Source organism: Brassica rapa, chromosome A05 (genome assembly GCF_000309985.2).
Source record: "Brassica rapa cultivar Chiifu-401-42 chromosome A05, CAAS_Brap_v3.01, whole genome shotgun sequence".
Taxonomy (NCBI): domain Eukaryota; kingdom Viridiplantae; phylum Streptophyta; class Magnoliopsida; order Brassicales; family Brassicaceae; genus Brassica; species Brassica rapa.
In genome coordinates this window covers 20,087,243-20,105,936 of record NC_024799.2, presented here as the reverse complement: position 1 = coordinate 20,105,936, position 18,694 = coordinate 20,087,243, and the positions used below count along the sequence as shown (strand labels likewise).

Sequence of the window (18,694 nt, the reverse complement as noted above, 5' to 3'; positions counted from 1 at the left end):
TTTGTGTGTTAAGTGGATAATAAATACAGACAATTAATTAAGGAAAAGGGGGAAAGTAAGGGTTTAAAGGGTTAGCCATGGAGGTAATGGCGACCAGCTCAGCTCTGTGAGAAACGACAAAACTCGCCACCACTAAACCCTTTTCTTTTTTTATCCCTTCCTTTTGAAGAGACGACGCAAAATCCCTTCAAGCTGGGAAGACTATCTTCACTTGCGGCCATGGGGGTCTCTCTCCGCCACTTCTCTCCCTCTTCTTTCTGGGTCTCGCGCCGTCCTCGCGCTTCTTCTTCCGTTCTTTCGTTACTCGTTCCTCACCATAGAATCCTTACCAGGTTTCACACCGTTCTATCTCTTCTCCCTCTCATTTCGTGTGCTCTTGTTGAAGGGTTCATTAAAAAGAACTCATCTTTACTTATTCCTCAATAGCGTCTGTTTGATAGTTTTATAATTGAAGAAGCATGTAAAGCTGTATTTGCTATATTGGGTACTTAGTTTCTCATTTATAGGCTAATGTGTTCCTGTTAAAGTTTCATACTTTGAATGTTAAAGTTCTCTGTTTCAACCCTTTTGGTTAAGTAGAGCAATGTATCTAAAGGTTAGAGCTTGATGGTGTTCTCTATATGTTGGTAATACCATTTTCTTTGGTGCTTATGATTTTGCAGAAAAGTAGTTATCACAAATGGAAATGCTAGATATTGCACTGCTACAGCTTCTGGTGGTTCCCATGGGTTTCAGCACTCAGGTCGTCAAGGGTCTTCTACCGTTGAGTTTAGTGGAGAGTGGAAACTTAGTGTTGGATCTAAGACTGCCATAATGGTTCCACCAACTGTGAAACTAACCGGAGCTGTAAGTGCTTGGAGAAAAGGGGAAGTCAATCAGGATGATGCTTCTGGTAACGGCAGTAACTATTTCAGAAGCTTCGTCCCAAAGATAGATTATGGAAACTACCAGACCTTGGAGAACCAGCTAGAATCCAGAGGTGACGTTGTTACAACGGTTGATAGAGAGATGAATGGCTTTGCGCTACAGAAGAGTCAAAGAGGACCTCTCGTAGCGTTGCCAAGGAAGAATGTTAAGGCTGGGGAGAAGATAGATGACAAGAATACGGTAACCATTTCCAAAGTGGGAAAACGGACCGACCTGTCCAAAGTCCGTGCGAACCTCACAAAGATATATAACAGGGTTCGTGTTGTGGATAATGTGTCTACCGCAAAGGAAATTGTGGCTAAGCTCGTGAATCAATATAGGGATCTTGTCCATGCTTGCGATACAGAGGTATGTGGCCACTGTTTGCTGTTACATTGCTAATGCTCTTGGCTTATAAACGCATCTGGTAGTAATGATTTTGTTTTTCTGATTATCAATTCCTCAGGTGTCGAGGATTGATGTAAAGAGTGAAACACCTGTGGACCATGGTGAGCTTATATGTTTCAGTATATATTGTGGATCAGAAGCAGACTTTGGAGATGGAAAATCATGTATATGGGTGGATGTTCTTGGCGAAAATGGCAAGGATGTCTTGGCTGAGTTTAAGCCTTTTTTCGAAGACTCATCCATTAAAAAAGTGAGCTTAAACTCAAAAACAACTTGCTGCTGTTCTTCAGTTTGCCTCTCCTTTGTTTAGTTGAAGGCCCTCACAACTTCTGACTCATGTCTTGTTTTTCTTTGAACTTATAGGTATGGCATAACTACAGCTTTGATAACCACATTATAAGAAACTACGGAATCAAGCTTTCTGGTTTTCATGGTGATACAATGCGCATGGCACGGTTGTGGGATTCGTCTAGACAGACATCGGGTGGTTATTCTCTGGAAGCACTCACAAGCGACCCAAGAGTTCTCGGGGGAACTGATACAAAGGAGGAAGCAGAACTATTCGGTAAAACATCAATGAAGACGATCTTCGGCAAGGGAAAACTGAAGAAAGATGGAACCGAGGGGAAAGTGGTGGTCATCCCACCTGTTGAAGAGCTGCAAAAGGATGATCGAGAAGCTTGGATTTCCTACTCTGCGCTGGATTCGATAAGCACGCTAAAGCTTTACGAGAGCATGAAGAAACAACTGCAGGCGAAGAAATGGTTTCTTGATGGGAAGCTAGTTTCGGGAAAGAACATGTTTGATTTCTACCAAGAGTATTGGCAACCTTTTGGTGAGCTTCTCGCTACAATGGAAGCGGAGGGGATGCTAGTAGATAGGGAGTATCTTGCGCAGATTGAGATTGTAGCCAAGGCAGAACAGGAAGTTGCTGTTTCTAGGTTCAGGAGTTGGGCCTCCAAGCATTGTCCTGATGCAAAGCATATGAACGTTGGCAGTGACACTCAATTAAGACAGCTATTTTTCGGTGGCATTACTAATAGGTATGCTTCTTCTAAATCTTCATCTGAAGTGCACTGGAAGTTGACATGTACTATATCTAACACTAGTTTTGTTATATTATTATGTTACAGTTGTAATGGTGAGGATCTTCCATATGAAAAACTTTTCAAAGTCCCCAATGTTGACAATGTGATTGAAGAAGGCAAAAAAAGAGCCACAAAGTTCAGGAATATCAAACTGCATAGGATTAGTGACAGTCCTTTGCCTACTGAAAAGTTCACCGCCTCAGGGTGGCCTTCTGTTAGTGGAGCTACTTTGAAAGCCTTAGCTGGGAAAGTCTCTGCAGCGTATGACTTTACAGAGCTCGCTGCAGATGATAATTCTCTAGAAGAAAACATCGGAGGAGATGAGGAGTTTATGTCGCTACCAGATGAAATTTTGGAAACGGAGAACTCAGATACATCTGTTGAATCAGACACATCTGCTTTTGGAACAGCGTTTGATGCGTTTGGTGGGGGTGAAAGTGGAAAGGAGGCTTGCCATGCAATTGCTTCATTATGCGAAGTTTGCTCCATTGATTCTTTAATATCAAATTTTATTCTTCCCTTGCAGGTATAATTTTTCTTGTAAAACTAATCTTAATTCTTTCCAATAGCTTATCCTTACAGGTTACTTGATTAGTTCCCTGATTTTTCTATATTGCAGGGAAGTAATGTGTCTGGCAAAGATGGTCGTGTCCACTGCTCCCTGAATATCAACACTGAAACTGGGCGGTTGTCAGCTAGAAGGCCAAATTTGCAGGTACATGGCATGAACTTTAGACTTAGCTTGAATGAATCAATTAAGTAACTAAGCTTCCTACTCTCTGTACTGGTGAAACCTTTCATAAAATTAGAAAATGTTGTGCTCTGATAAGCAACTAATCTTTGTACATGGAGTTATAGTACTTATGGTCTTGTGATTATATCCTAGAATTTGTTAGTAAAGTTTTCTGTTCTCGCTGTCTAGAACCAACCTGCGTTGGAGAAAGATCGGTACAAGATCCGTCAGGCCTTTATAGCGTCACCTGGAAATTCTCTCATTGTTGCTGATTATGGGCAGGTGAAAATATAAAGCTCTTATCTTCTATGATGACTAGTACGTTGACATTCGCTTCTTGACTGATGCGATATATCTATCTAACAGCTGGAACTTAGGATTCTGGCACATCTTGCTCGTTGCAAAAGCATGATGGAAGCTTTCGTGGCCGGTGGTGACTTTCACTCAAGAACAGCCATGAATATGTATCCACATATTCGTGAAGCTGTCGAAAATGGTGAAGTGCTCCTTGAATGGCATCCACAACCTGGACAGGAGAAGCCACCAGTGCCATTATTAAAGGTTACTTCTCCTTCATGTGAAACAAATAGATTCTAAAGTTTTAAGTCTAATATCTATGGTGCTAAGAAACTAAAATTTGTGCTTGATTTAACAAAATGTTTTGTTACTTACTCAGGACGCCTTTGCTTCCGAGAGAAGAAAAGCTAAGATGCTCAATTTTTCGATTGCTTATGGGAAGACTGCTATTGGGCTTTCTAGAGACTGGAAGGTACTATAAACTAACCTCTTTGAGTTGATACCAACATGCTTGAGTTCTGATAATAAGCTTACAAAGGCTCATTTCCACACTTCAGGTTTCGGTAGAAGAAGCTCAAGAGACAGTTAATCTCTGGTATAATGACAGACAAGAAGTCCGGAAATGGCAAGAACTACGCAAGAAAGAAGCTATACAAAATGGGTATGTGCTGACTTTGTTGGGAAGGGCTCGTAAGTTCCCTGCGTACCGTTCACGTGCCCAAAAGAACCATATCGAACGAGCAGCAATCAACACTCCTGTTCAGGTCTGTTTGCCCCCATCATCTTTTCTTTAACCGTCTTCCACTTCCTAGATTTTAAACCCTCATTACTACAGGGAAGTGCGGCTGATGTTGCTATGTGCGCTATGCTGGAGATAACAACAAATGAACGTTTAAACGAGCTTGGTTGGAAGCTGCTTCTACAAGTAAACACTAGACACACAGACTCTTCACATAACCATGTTTAGGCTCAAATCATAACTAAATGATTGTTTTTTGGATTACTCTTGTGGAAACAGGTTCATGATGAAGTAATCTTGGAAGGACCAAGTGAATCAGCCGAGTTAGCTAAATCAATAGTTGTGGACTGCATGTGTAGACCATTCAACGGCAAGAACATTCTCTCAGTCGATTTGTCTGTTGATGCCAAGTGTGCTCAGAACTGGTATGCTGCTAAGTAAGATGAATGGAGCTACGCTATTCTTTTCTTCTCGGCTAACTGAAAGCTTAACTACGAGGCGTTGCTCTAGGTTTGTTTTTGTTTAGCTCATCAGCTTTGTAAAAAATATGTTCATATGCGGGAAAAAAAACAAACGCTCACTTTGCTTATCACAATGAAAGCTAACTGTATTGAAACAGTTTTGTTAAGACGCATGGCTCGCGTAAGTAAATGTTAGGCTTTTCAGTTTCTCCAGCCTTCTAGTGTTAAACGTTGATGCTTGTATGGTTTCACATAGAGATGGCAAACTGGTTTATCCGTCTTGTATCGCAACACGGGGGGGGGGTCAGGTCCACGCAGCCTGCAGTCTCTGAGATGAAGGAAAAAAGATGCGGGTCTTTGTAATCCCGTTTGGCCCCCTTCGGTCCATCCCGAAAAAGCTCAAACCCGCAACAATCTGTCCCGCGAGGTCCACTAATTTGCATGCTTAGAAAACCCTAGCCCAATACCGTTCCGCCAGGCCCGCAGTCAAGGTCCATATTTGCCATCTCACATAGGCCTGGAAAAAAACCGAACCGACGTATTAATTATATATACATATAATATAACCAATATATATATACATATAATTTAAAAGAATATTAAACGTATCCTTTTGAAATTGTTTTAACTAAAAGTATCCAAACTAATGAAATTATCCAAAAGTAACAGAAGGTATCTAGATATTTTTATAAAAAACATTCAAAAATAATTTTATTATCTAATATTTTTATCCGAATCATCTTAATTATTTGATAGTTTATCAAAATACCTTTTCCCCAATTATCTGAAATATGCGAAACAGAATAGGAACCAAATGTAAAACCAAAATTTTTGGATATATTCATGTTCCTATTTCTACTATCCGAACCAAGCTGAACCGAAAAGTATTCTAAGTGGATCTGAACTGAAAGGATAAACCAAGCTGAACCGAAAACTATTCTAAGTGGATCTGAACTGAAAATAGGTCATAATTGATACTTTAGCCCTATCCAAACTACCGTATACGTGAAATAACCAAACCTAACTGATACGAGAAATACCCTTGGCCTATTAACTTCCAACGGAGCCTCTGCAGCGAAGAGAGGGTTCACCAAGCTTTATGTAATCCAACGGCAGAAAATTAACCAATAAGAGAACAAGTGATCTTATCAAGAAAGAACAAAAACATAAAAGAGGACAAACGAGTGGATGATATTAACTAAAATCTCAGAAGAAGCTACGAGGCAGCCATGGCTTCCATTTCATCATGCACAGCTCCTTCTGCGAGCTTATTCTCCTCTACCACCAAACCTATCAACAGTTCTTCTTCTTCTTCTTCCTCAGTAAGGCTCTCCTCTCGGTTTCTTGGAACTCGAGTTGTGAAGCTCCGGATAGGACTCGGACCCTCCAACGGGTCTAGAGCCACTTGCTGGTTCAAGTTCGGAAAGAACGGCGTTGATGCTGAGAATGCTGGAATCTATGGCAGCCAATCACGTGATGATTTCGATAGAGATGACGTCGAACAGGTTTTGTCTTCACTTCTAGGTTCTTGAATCACTGTCGTTTGTACAAAGATGTCTATAAAGCTTTAATATGTTCTTGGTGATTTGTAGTATTTCAACTACATGGGGATGCTTGCGGTTGAAGGAACCTATGATAAGATGGAGGCTCTTCTCAACCAAAACATTCATCCTGTAGATATTCTTTTGATGTTAGCAGCCTCAGAAGGAGACAAGCCTAAGATCGAGGAGCTCCTCAGAGCCGGTGCTGACTACACTGTTAAGGACGCTGATGGAAGAACCGCTCTTGACAGAGCCAGCAGTGAGGAGATCCGTGATTTGATCCTTGGATCTCTCACTCAAAAGGCTTGACAAAATTTTCACTACTAGCTTCTTAATACAGAGAAGTGATGTCTGTTTTTGGTACCTTGGAATCTCAGTCGTTTCAGTGTTTTGTTACTTTTAGCGTTTGGTCCAAAAACCTAAGTGAGCTGCAACATTGAAGTATAGATTGATTTTATTACCAGAAGCTTTACAAAACCAAGAAAAAAAATTAAAATCCCTTTTAAATCAAGAAGGAAGGCAATTCAGCACTACCAACATTGACGTAAGTCTTGTTGGTGCTGCCAAGATCCATAATATAGGCCTGCAAGATGACATTAAGGCGAAGTGAAATTTACCTCACACCATCTGATTTCTCCTTTTCCATTTCCCTGAGGCCTGAGATAAACACATTCACGGTGACATTAATATTGAACTTAACCCTCCTTCTCATTAGATATTTGGTCATATAAAATTGACTTTCGAAGAGGAGAAGAAGTCTAGCGATACTGGATAACAGCATGCTGCTTGCTGCATGAAGGGTGCGTAATCAGTAGGAATGTCAGCAATTCTTCTCTCACGTCCATAGCGATAGCAGCGTTGGCAATGGAGATGAAGTGGCCGGGTCCTCGACATAAGCAAGTGAAACATTAAGATATGACCCCCAAAACGTAAGAGATCATTTATATAAAAATAGATTCCCAAATTTGATGTCCAAAAAAAAAAAGATTCCTAAATTTGTTAAATTTTTTTATTAGAACATTTAATAAAATTATCCAACACATATATCATATGTACAAAAATCATGCATCAAGAATACTGATTCAGGCCATTTACAGTTGGAGCAAATAGAAGAAACAAAATGATAAATTTGTGTATGCATAGTCGCTAAACTAAAATACAGTCTTCAAAGATTCAAACTGAAATAGACACTAGAAGCAAGTTACAATCGTATCATCAGATAATTACATTCATTTTAGTTAGACTGACAACTTTTAATGACTACCAGCCAGTAATTTGGCTTTTATTGCTATTATTCCATCAAATGGATACTCAATCATCAACGACCACGGTTTTTGAAGTGTTCACGCTAGAATGCATCATACAATTTCTCATCTTTATTAAGAAGAGTGGTGTGATACCTGCAAAGGGTTCACAAACTAGGGACGCATATAAAATTTAAGAAAAAGATGCCAACTAAGAAGAAACCAATGTTTGCTTTGCTCATATTTTCGCTGGCACATCATGTGAAAAAAACCAACTCGGATCTGCAAAATCTTGGTTAGACTACTATCCATATCATCACTATCTTTCATATCATTTTGTCAAACTATTTATTATGACAAAGTCCAAGTTGATTAGTCAAATATTTTAAAGCTTAAGGAGCCACTTATCCCATACATGGTTGATGGAGAAGGGACACAATTGAGGTAATAGTCCCAAATCCATCAAAGATTCGGTTCAAAACTTCATGGCTCACCAACAATATGTTGTACATGTTTGATAACAAAAATACTAATGCAATAATAAAACAATTATTATCCTGCTGGACTATAAAAGGTTCAAGAACGTGGACTGCTATATACGACCATATATTATATACGCTTATCATTTGTTTTTAATTAACTAGCTATTTTAGTTTATAGCCTAGGGTGTAATGTTGCCTTCATCACGTTTTCTGTTTGAGATAAACGAAGACTAAATCTGATTGCCACGTTATATAAACCATATTATCGCTAAACACTTAGTAGCAGTTCCCCACGAATTACATGTATCCATCATTGACTGAGTTATATATATATTTCAAGAACACTTTCCCTAAATCAATACAAATGTTGTTCTTTTACATACTTGTAAATTTGATACCTAGCTAGCACATAAAAGAGTATTTAAAACGGAATACAAAAGAAATGAAGTAGGACATTATGAAATGTAATCGTTCCTTAAGTTGCAAAGTTTTGATTATTAGTAGGAATTTTACATACAACAAAATGTATTTATTAGTGTTAGTTTGTCTTAACTTTTAACTAATGAGATTTAAATAATGTAGGAAGTCTAGGCGGTGTGTTACAAAATCTATACAAGCTCGTATACCTTTCTTTGTTCTTGCACGTAAAGAAATCAAACTGTTCAACTGACATATATAAAATATGAAATCAACAAGTAGATAAATTAAACAATAATTAGACTAAAGGGCCAAACTGTGCCAGACCTACAAGCTTCATGTACCCCCCTCCTCCTACATTCATATATATATAGATGTCACATTTGAAAGGATTTGACAAACAAAAAGTCTAAATTAATACGATTTTTAGCTTCTCACGTCTTTCTTTTCAATAAGATCAACCTACTCTTCATCAAGCTCTTCTCTCAGAAAGCTCAAATGGAAAACTCAGCACTAAGCAATGTCGTGAGGCGAACAGTAATCTCTAATCAACAGAGAACAATACAAGAGGGTCTAGAAGAGAGTAGTTGGGATATGTACGTTGAAACCGAAGATGGTATCAGCCATTATGAAGATTCTTCCATGATCTCAGATGCTGCGTCTCCTATAATCTATGTCGAAGAAGACACGGCGTCATCTCCGTCTAACAGAACCAAGGTTAGCCCACAGAGAAGACAAATTTGATGTATTTGCATAATACATACATTGATAGGCCTCATCAATGGCAATGCACACACACACATATATATATATATATATGTATGTTGTCTCATGTGTTATATATATACATTGATCTTAGCCATGTTTGTGTGTTTTAGGGTTGCAGTGAAATGGAGAACAATACGACAGAAGGAAAAACCATGAACAATTCTAAAACTGAGGTAAGAAACTTTCAACCACGTTCATGTTTTTATATATCTTCTTTTTTTTTGGACAGAATATATATTCTTAATATATAAATTATTGTTTATTTATAGGAGAAAGGATTGAATAAGAAAGGGATAATGAATGAAGAATATTGCGCAGAACTGAAGAAGAGAGGACTTTGTTTAGTGCCTTTGTCGATGTTGTACAACTACATTGGTTGATACTTCGACTGTTTTTAATCGTAATCTTTTATTCTTTTTTTGTGATTATTTTCTGTAAAATCTGTTGAAGGCTAGTAAATTTAGTGCAAGTCGAAATAATGATGGATGATCTATTGTATGTGTAAATTGTACAAGCAAGAGTGAAGATTTGTAAAACATGTCCAAACATGTTAATATAAAGTTAGCATGTTTCCATGTGTAATAAAATGTTATCAATGCCTTCATGCTTGTCACAATATTTGGTACAATCATGTATATATGACTACTTTTGGAACGCCTTGTAGTTCAAATGACTGACTTTTCCTGACTTTTAAAAAAGTTCCGATTCATTTGTTAATGTGCGATTGTGTCAAACAAATTTATATAACATTCATAGCATTTATAGAAATTTCTTTTTAAATTATTCAAGTTCCATTTTGGGAGATTTGTGGACAATATATAAACATGTGGTATTGCCACGTAGTGCTCGGAAACAACCGTCTTTCGTCGTACATATAGATGCAGAGTTACCACTTTGGTTTACAGAGTCAACGTGAGTCTGTGAATGTTTGCTGTAAAAAACAAAAAAAATATAAACATGTGGTATTCTTTCATTTTTATTTAGTTTTTAGATGTGAATTATGATACTAAAATGGTATAAAATCCCAGAAGTTCAAACTCTCACAATTATTGTCCATATCTGGATTACCATTTCATTTCCACAATTTTTACATACAGATATCCAGTCTTAAATGTAAAGAAATTGTATTAAGTTTCACACAAAGCTTTTGAGAGATTTATAGACAATATAAAAATATATAGCCATATATATAAAAATTTAACTTTTGAATTAGCTTTTGAGAGATTTCTAAAAGAGCTGATTTAATAAAATCTATTAATTGTAGACACCTTTTCAAAATATTTGAATTGTTTCTGAAAACTAACAAGAAAATACAATAAACATAAAAAAAAAAGCAATTCTCTCATATGGCCCTTTTTAAGTTTTTGTCACAAAAATAGCTCTAAAAAAATGACCAAAATAGCTCATTTTTGTTTTGAAAATTTTAACATTTATTTTTTATTTTAAAAAATTTGAAACTTTATCCCCAAAACCCCACCCCTTAAATCTAAACCCTAAGTCTAGATTAGTTAACCCAAGGGTAAAAATACATTTTTACATTCTAATAAAACTTATTTTGGTCATTTTCTTCACTGAGGACTATTTTGTGACAAAAATTTTAAAAAATATCTATCCTAGAGAATTTTTTCTTTTAAAAAACTATTCCCTTCGTTTTTAATACAAGTCGTTTTAGAGAATTGTTTATGTTCCAAATTATATGACGTTTTCAGTTTTCTATGTAAAATTTAATAATACTTAATGGTTGAATAGTTTTTAATTTAAAAATTTAATGATACTTTTTAGATAAAAAACAACTTTCTTAATAAGTGTGTTTTACCTAAAAAAATATTATATTTAGGAACAGATGGAGTATCTTTTTGTTTTCTAAAGTAAGACAAATTAATGTGGGGAACTGGGCTGTATGGCGTTAAAAAAACCATAATTCACTTTATGGCCAATTTCCCTAATATATCAATACACCGTTTATTTTTCCTATAATATTGCTATACTACCCTTTTAATCCACCGGTGAAACCTGCAAAAAAAGTAATAATTAATAAATAGTGATTGTAAAAAGAAAAAAAGTGGCTTTGGTTATTCTCACAAATCTAACAAAGTAAATTTTCATTGATAAAATATAGAAAGGTTAATAGATTCATTTTCAGATTTGAGCGACAAAGATACCATTGACTACATTCTTAGTGAAGTTTTGTGGAGGAGAAAACCATTTTCGAAGGTTTGGTAGGTGACAGAAGGTGTTGTATATAAATTGAATAGTGCAGATGATATGGAATAAAACTTAGATGATATGGAATAAATTTGAACGTTTAATATCACCTTATTTTACTTCTGAATTCATACAAATTTAATACTTATGTATTTTGATATATGGGTTGGGGGTTATATTTTCGTGTAGGGCTTAGTGATGATTGGATAGGGTTTAGTTTCTGGAATATTGGGTTCACCATTGCGAAGGCATTACTTGTTTCTATTCTATTTGGATATGGAATAGAACACTTCTGAACTTTCATATCATGTGTTTTAATTTTGGTGATATAGGATTGACATATTACATAATATAATTTAATATTACATAACATAATTTAATATTACATAACATTATGTATTTTTTTAGATTTTGGTATATGAGTTTAGGGTTTATATTTGGGTTAGGGTTTAGTGATTTAGATTTTAGGGTTTAGTTTTTAGATGATATGGAATAAAACTTAGATGATATGGAATATAACTCTCGATGATTATGTATGTGATCAATAAAGTTATACGTGGATAATTTTTTCTTCTTTCAAAAAACCACAACGTCACTTACTTTATAAATTGTAACTGACAACCTATTTCATGAAATGGCAGAACCGGATAGAATGTGTACAAAAAGTAACATTAAATTACCTCAAAATCAATGCCAATTACTTAATCTAATCTATTAAAAGAGGAGTACAAAATTAAACTAACCCTTAAACTTACACAATATTTACAATAGAATGTTCATTGCAATATTTAATAAACCTAACAATAGATATTCTCTGTCTTTCCTGTTTTATTAATGCATTTTCCTAAATTGTTTTTTTAACTAAAAACATGGCAACAATAATTTAAGCAAATCTAAACAATAAGGAATATCAAAACATGAATCAGTTGAGACAATTTTTTTCACGAAAAAGATGATTAATTAGTTTGTACTTTAATAATCATATCATGAATCAGTTGTAATTTGCAATCCAATTTTTATATATATTTATATTACAGTGTAAAAAAAAAGTTGTAATAAGTGAAAAAATCATTTTATCCACACGAGATCAACATATGAACAATAAGAAAACATATACAAACATCATCAATTTGTTCAATGAATATTATATCTTTGTTACGCTCTCCATATACTCAATATAATCAAAATATCTATTTTAATATATCTATATTATGAAAATGGAAGTAAGTATTAGATTTTTTTTTTCATTCTAATAAGTACATGTGCTACCTAATTAATAATTATTAATTAATTGACAACAAATCATTTATTTTGTTAGATTTTTCGCTATCCAAACTTCAAACTTAATTGATTAACTACAAATCATTTATTTTGTTAAATTATTTTCTAACCAAACGTACGATTATTTTTTAACCGGATTATTCTGTAACCAAATTTTACAATAAAACTAAACAAATTTATTTAAAATGTATCTACAAACTTTAAATGTTATAGATATATTCATATATATCATTATTTTATTTCACATGCAAAATATAAACTATAGATATTTTTATTAAAATATATAAAGTTATTTTTAAAATAGATATTAAATAATTTGATGATTAATACAATTCACACATATAAATTTGAATTATAAGAATACAACAAACAAATTTCAATTTAATATTTTCTCAAAAATGAAAATAAAAGTGAAATTTATTTGGCATATAAAAATAATTTAGAGACATATATATCTATGTTATTAAAACATGATACATTTAATTTTGAAAATATAGATTTATTAATATATATAAACATAATAATTGTTACTTTAATTTAGAAATAAATACATCAAAATGGTTACTATAGTCAAAAATATAAATCGACAAATATATTATATAATATATTTTTAATTTGTTTTGTATTCTACCATAATATGAGAAATCAACAAATTACACACAATAAAAATAGTCCATTTATCACACTTACAAATCGAATAAATACCCATATGAATATATGTTTGTACAACTATTATATTTTATATTGTAAAAAAAAATATAAGTCTATTTTATTAAATTAAACATTTGTGCGGATGTACGGGTCAAACTTTAGTTTTTCATTGAAACATGACTATCTCACCAATTAAGCCCAATTAATATGGGTAGATTTTTTCTTTTTTTGTGCACATTTAATATGGGTAGATTAACTCTTAATTGTGCTGACAAAAAAAAAACCTTAATTGTATGAGGTGGACCCAAAAAAACCAAATGCTTAAAGAAGGTAGAGATTTGAAACGCAAAGCGGTTTCGTTTCCTTCAGTTCACGGTGATTCACGGATTCCGCATTACAGGAGAAAGCGAGAAAGAGAGAACTCATCTTCTTCCCTATCACACTAGATAGATCTCCTCTCTTTCTTTCACTCTCATCCATCATCAGCTATGGTTTCCCCTACAAAACTCAAATCCATGGATTTCTACAGGTGCGTGATCCTCTCCTCTCTCTCCCGTTTCCACAATCCTCTGTTATCTCTGTTTCATATACATACATTTTTTTTAGATTGAATGCGTTTCGCGTTTTTGGTTATTCTGAATTTTCGAATTGTGGGTTCGTTGTACGTATCCTTGATTGTTGAGAAAGTTCGAATCTTTTCTCTTAATAATACATAAAGGATCTGACTTTCGAGGTGCCCCTTGTTGTTTAGGAAAATCCCGAGAGATTTGACAGAGGCGTCTCTGTCAGGCGCTGGCTTATCCATTGTTGCTGCTCTCGTTATGATGCTTTTGTTCGGAATGGTATTATCCTTTTTTTTTTAACAACATCATCTCTGTCTCTGTTTGATCAAAGATGTGACATTTCTATCTTTCAGGAGCTGAGTAGTTATTTGGCGGTCAACACTACCACAGCTGTCGTCGTTGACAAGAGCGCTGATGGCGACTTCTTACGCATTCATTTCAACATCAGGTTCGGTTTTGTGTTTAGATAACGAATCTTCTCTGTCACAGTCACTAGAATCATGCAGATATGTTTTTTTTTTCTTGACAAATGATTTGCTATGGTAATTTCACATTTTCAACTTGTCTTCTTTTTCTTTTTTATTGTCATAGGCTTGGAGTCATGTGAGGGGATAATAATGGTTCTCTATAAGCTGACATTGGTTTTGTATCTTCATTCTTTTTTTGTAGTTTTCCTGCCCTTTCATGTGAATTTGCATCCGTTGATGTGAGTGACGTCTTGGGAACTGTAAGTCTCTGCTCATACCTCTCTATTTTGATGTATCCCTTCCTCACTTTCAAATTGCATTTTGCAAAAAGCAAAAACGCTGGAGAAAAAGCTCAAGTCTTGACATTTCTTCAGTTTCAGAATATGTATCTTTGGTTATATGATACATTATAGAATAATACCTATAAGCATTTGCTATTATGATCCGGATTTAATATAATGGTTATCGCTTCCATTTATATTAGTAATTGTCATCATAAAAGTTAGGTGGAACTTAATAATACCTTCATACTGCAAACAAGTGTTATTGCCATGTTGTTGAAAACTTGAAGCTGTTTTGAAAGCAACATTTGCTGAATTTAACCGAGCTATGATAAATATATGTATACCCTGCATGTTATATATATGGTTTTCTCCTAGATCTAAATTTGATGTTTGGATTTTCAGAATAGGCTGAATATAACAAAAACAATTCGCAAGTTTCCAATTGATCCGCATTTAAAGACCACTGGTGAAGAGTTCCACTCTGGCCATGGATCACATGACATCAACCACGGAGAAGAAACTAAGGAAGAGATTCCTGATGGTTCCGTACCACTTGTCAGTAGTAGTTTTGATTCATTTTCAAAACAGTGAGTATGCAGTTTCTTTTTCCCGTTGTTCTATTACTATCTGAGGATTTGAAGATGGATTAACGTAAACTGGCTTTCTTTTGCAGCTTTCCTCTATTGATTGTTAACTTTAATGCACCATGGTGCTACTGGAGTAACCGTCTGGTAATTTTCTTCAGTAATTTCTTACGCTTAGGCTAAAAAGTTCCAATTTCATGGTCTTTTCATCTGTTATGCAAGCACTAGTGGTCCAGTACTGGATGTACTCATCATAGTTTGTTCTTTCTGCTTGAACGAGGGAGAACGAATCTGCCTTATTACTTTCTTGACTGCCATGTTCATGTCATTTTCATAGGGACCTTTACTTTGTTTTTATTTTGTGTATTTATGTGTTACAAATTGTATGTGAAAATCTCTTTTTTTAATTATACGTTGGTCATTTTGTAGCTTTTACGTATCTCAGTACCTGTCTAACATTGAGAAATTCGTTCATGTCTGGTTATGCTGAGCTTCCTTATTGTGTTTTCTTTCAGAAACCGTCGTGGGAGAAAGCATCTTCAATTATATACCACAAGTTTGCATTAGACTCTTCTTTGTATTTTATTAAGTTGTGAATTTCGCTATTATTCTGATCATGGTTATTGCTAATATTCTGCTGCAGATATAATCCCGAAACTGATGGGCGTGTTCTTCTCGGAAGCGTTGATTGCACAGAAGAAGCTGAGCTATGTAAGAGGTACGAACACGTTGATGGTTTCCTCATATATTCTTGTTATTTTGGTTTAATATGAAACTTATTGACTTGTTCTAAATTTGCTTAGTAAAAGCTAGTTAGTTACCTTCTTGCTTGTTCACCCCACCTTTCTCATAAATGCTGTTTAAGGATGCATGAGGAGCTAATTTCTCGTTTGATATCTGACACAAATTTGGATTTTATATTTTTTTGCAGGAATCATATACAAGGCTATCCATCTATTCGGATTTTCCGCAAAGGCAGTGACCTTAAGTGAGAAACCATCTGATAAGATGTTTAAACTGCCACTAGCATAGTTATAGTTTGTCATATCTTCTGCTTAACCTTATGTTGCAATGCAGCGATAAACTTAAATTTATGTTTTGTTCTGTTGCATTTTTTTTTAGCTTCCTTTGGGGGTCTGTGAACCACATATCTGCTTGTGCAAATATTCTTATTAAAGTGTTACCTGTTTTGCTGTATTCAGAGAGGACCATGGACACCACGAACATGAATCTTACTATGGAGATCGGGACACTGATAGTATAGTTAAGGTAAGATAAATCCAAATTTCATTTAAGGGATTAGGATGTTATGTGTGTTTTTGTTAGTTAGTCTGGTTATATAAAAACAGGTATACAACATATACATATACATATACATGCACATCATCATATCCTTTTGCTGCGTTTTGAGTAAGTATTGCGCAAATGTTCTTCTAAAAGTTTGATACACAAGGATTATTTCTTTCTTCCAGATGGTGGATGAACTGGTGGCACCTATCCACCCGGAGACCCACAAGCTAGATTTGGATGGTATATCCAACAAGACATTGAAACATCTTAAAAAGGCACCAGTTACAGGAGGTTGTAGGGTTGAAGGTTATGTGCGTGTAAAGAAGGTAAAATCAATTCCGACTACTAAAAAAAAGTGAAGACAGATTCAATGTCCCTTCTGTAACTGATTTGCGGCATGTTTGATACGTTTCAGGTTCCAGGAAACCTTATTATCTCAGCTCATTCAGGAGCTCATTCGTTCGACTCTTCTAAAATGAACATGTCGCATGTTGTTAGCCATCTTTCATTTGGGAGGATGTTTTCACCTAGGTTGTTGACCGATATGAGGCGCTTGTTGCCGTACATCGGCCAAAGCCATGACAAGCTCAATGAGAAAGCATTCATTAATCAACACGAGTTTGGTGCCAACGTTACTGTAAGTCCCAACATACCTATTCTTGAAACCTTTACTGACCCTTATCTAATTGTTTCATACACTATACAGATCGAACACTACCTTCAAGTGGTCAAGACAGAGGTCATTACAAGAAGAACAGCTCAAGAACATTCATTGGTTGAGGAATATGAATACACCGCTCACAGCAGCATAGCTCAGACTTACTACTTACCCGTTGCAAAGTTTCACTTTGAGCTCTCTCCCATGCAGGTTCAGTCAATATCTCTCTTAAATTTCTTAATATATATACTCTCCTCTTTATAATTAACTCCTTGGTTGTTCTGTTTTTTTGGCAGATTATGATAACTGAAAACCCAAAGTCCTTCTCACACTTCATCACAAACCTTTGCGCCATTATTGGTGGTGTTTTCACGGTTTGTATATTCTCAATCTTTCTTCATCATACTACCATAGATTCTATGGTGGTTTTAATGTTGATTTTTTTTTGTTTTTTTATTTCAGGTAGCGGGAATACTAGATTCTATTTTCCACAATACAATAAGACTGGTGAAAAAGGTGGAGCTGGGGAAAAACTTTTGATTGGAGACTGGAGGTTAGAGTTTACCATTAATCTATAACACCATAGAAGAACCTCAGTCTGTTTTATTTGGAACAGCTGTTCCTACAGAGGAAAAAACTCAGATAAGAGAAAGAAGTTTTGTTTTGACACTTGTCTTAGTTTCTTTATGTTTGTTGAGAAATAATACAACCCAAGTGGAACTTTTTATTCATTTACATGATAAACAAATGTTTATAAATCAAGCACCAAACACCAACTGAAAAAAGATTGAAAAGAGAAGACAGAAGAGAAACTACTTAGTGTAGGAATAGAGTGGAAGCAAAGGCAGCTACAAGAAGAGCAGCCACAAAGGAAGAAGATGGGGAAGCTGCACTATTTGGAGTTTCTTGAGTTGGAGTAGGTGTGGGTGCTGGTGTCTCAAAGGGTCCTGTCATTGGCGGTGGAGAAGGAGGGGACTCTACCGAGGGAGCAGGAGCTGGAGACGGCAGTGGTGGTGATGATGTGGTGGTGTTGCCGTTTCTGTCAGCCATGACGATGACCACTAGCTTCTCGTTTTTCTGGCAGTTGTTTTTGTTTCCGCTGATGAAATAGTATGGTCCAGAGTGTGTTAATGCGAAAGAAGTTTTGCCATCAGCGAACTTAGCGGTTGGTGCATCCGTGTTGCAGCTGTCGTAAGCGTCTCTTGTGACTTGGAGAACTGAGTCTTGGTTTGGTTGGTAGACGAACACTGCAATTGCATACATTGTTAGTGTGTCACATGTGATTATGGTTTAATTAGTAACTTACGCAGAGAGTCGCCGATTTGGAATCTGCTTTGCTCTGCCCATTGACTGTAAACTTGAGAACCTGAAGGGACGGTCCAACCTTTTGCACCACCTACCGCAAACTCTCTAGCGTAGGCCTCGCTAACGATCATGAACAGACACATAAGACCGAACCCATGAAGCGTCATGTTCTTTAGGTCTCCAACCATTTTTTAAGATGTATGTATGTGAATTTAGTGTGTCATAGGGGTTGATAAGACATATGAATATGATGAAAGGCGTTTGAGTTTATATAAAGGTGTGGCTTTTGAGGAAATGTTGCGGAGAAACTCTTTTTATTATC

At 35.5% G+C, this 18,694-nt stretch overlaps 5 protein-coding genes across 6 annotated transcripts; 4 read left to right on the top strand and 1 right to left on the bottom strand.

The window, feature by feature from the left end:
* Window positions 1-35: 35 nt before the first annotated feature.
* On the top strand, window positions 36-4,846 carry LOC103869311 (DNA polymerase I B, chloroplastic/mitochondrial). 2 transcript variants are annotated; one of them, XM_033292850.1, is made up of 12 exons: window positions 36-332; window positions 663-1,275; window positions 1,373-1,564; window positions 1,678-2,357; window positions 2,448-2,922; window positions 3,016-3,117; window positions 3,325-3,417; window positions 3,502-3,696; window positions 3,812-3,904; window positions 3,990-4,196; window positions 4,268-4,357; window positions 4,451-4,690. In XM_033292850.1, exons 1-12 carry the CDS (start codon window positions 220-222, stop codon window positions 4,610-4,612), a joined length of 3,015 nt encoding a protein of 1,004 aa, XP_033148741.1. In that variant the 5' UTR covers window positions 36-219; the 3' UTR covers window positions 4,613-4,690. The 2 variants fall into 2 exon arrangements, with proteins under 2 accessions (XP_033148741.1, XP_009145617.1); XM_009147369.3 differs by having other exon boundaries at window positions 42-332; window positions 2,448-2,928; window positions 3,022-3,117; window positions 4,451-4,846.
* Window positions 4,847-5,810: 964 nt separating this feature from the next.
* Window positions 5,811-6,636, top strand: LOC103869310 (protein LHCP TRANSLOCATION DEFECT). The gene is made up of 2 exons (XM_009147368.3): window positions 5,811-6,137; window positions 6,225-6,636. Exons 1-2 carry the CDS (start codon window positions 5,862-5,864, stop codon window positions 6,480-6,482), a joined length of 534 nt encoding a protein of 177 aa, XP_009145616.1. The 5' UTR covers window positions 5,811-5,861; the 3' UTR covers window positions 6,483-6,636.
* A 229-nt stretch (window positions 6,637-6,865) lies between these two features.
* On the top strand, window positions 6,866-12,365 carry LOC103869309 (vascular-related unknown protein 3). The gene is made up of 3 exons (XM_009147367.3): window positions 6,866-9,033; window positions 9,195-9,257; window positions 9,354-12,365. Exons 1-3 carry the CDS (start codon window positions 8,815-8,817, stop codon window positions 9,462-9,464), a joined length of 393 nt encoding a protein of 130 aa, XP_009145615.1. The 5' UTR covers window positions 6,866-8,814; the 3' UTR covers window positions 9,465-12,365.
* Window positions 12,366-13,709: 1,344 nt separating this feature from the next.
* Window positions 13,710-17,825, top strand: LOC103869307 (protein disulfide-isomerase 5-3). The gene is made up of 15 exons (XM_009147364.2): window positions 13,710-13,750; window positions 13,973-14,063; window positions 14,138-14,232; window positions 14,454-14,511; window positions 14,938-15,122; window positions 15,209-15,266; window positions 15,635-15,675; window positions 15,763-15,837; window positions 16,051-16,107; window positions 16,322-16,388; window positions 16,592-16,735; window positions 16,825-17,046; window positions 17,116-17,277; window positions 17,364-17,441; window positions 17,530-17,825. The coding sequence occupies exons 1-15, from the start codon at window positions 13,710-13,712 to the stop codon at window positions 17,605-17,607; spliced, it is 1,452 nt and encodes a 483-aa protein (XP_009145612.1). The 3' UTR covers window positions 17,608-17,825.
* On the bottom strand, window positions 17,769-18,619 carry LOC103869308 (early nodulin-like protein 3). Its single transcript, XM_009147365.3, has 2 exons — window positions 18,374-18,619; window positions 17,769-18,314 (listed from the first exon to the last, which is right to left on the bottom strand). Exons 1-2 carry the CDS (start codon window positions 18,558-18,560, stop codon window positions 17,884-17,886), a joined length of 618 nt encoding a protein of 205 aa, XP_009145613.1. The 5' UTR covers window positions 18,561-18,619; the 3' UTR covers window positions 17,769-17,883.
* Window positions 18,620-18,694: the final 75 nt, after the last annotated feature.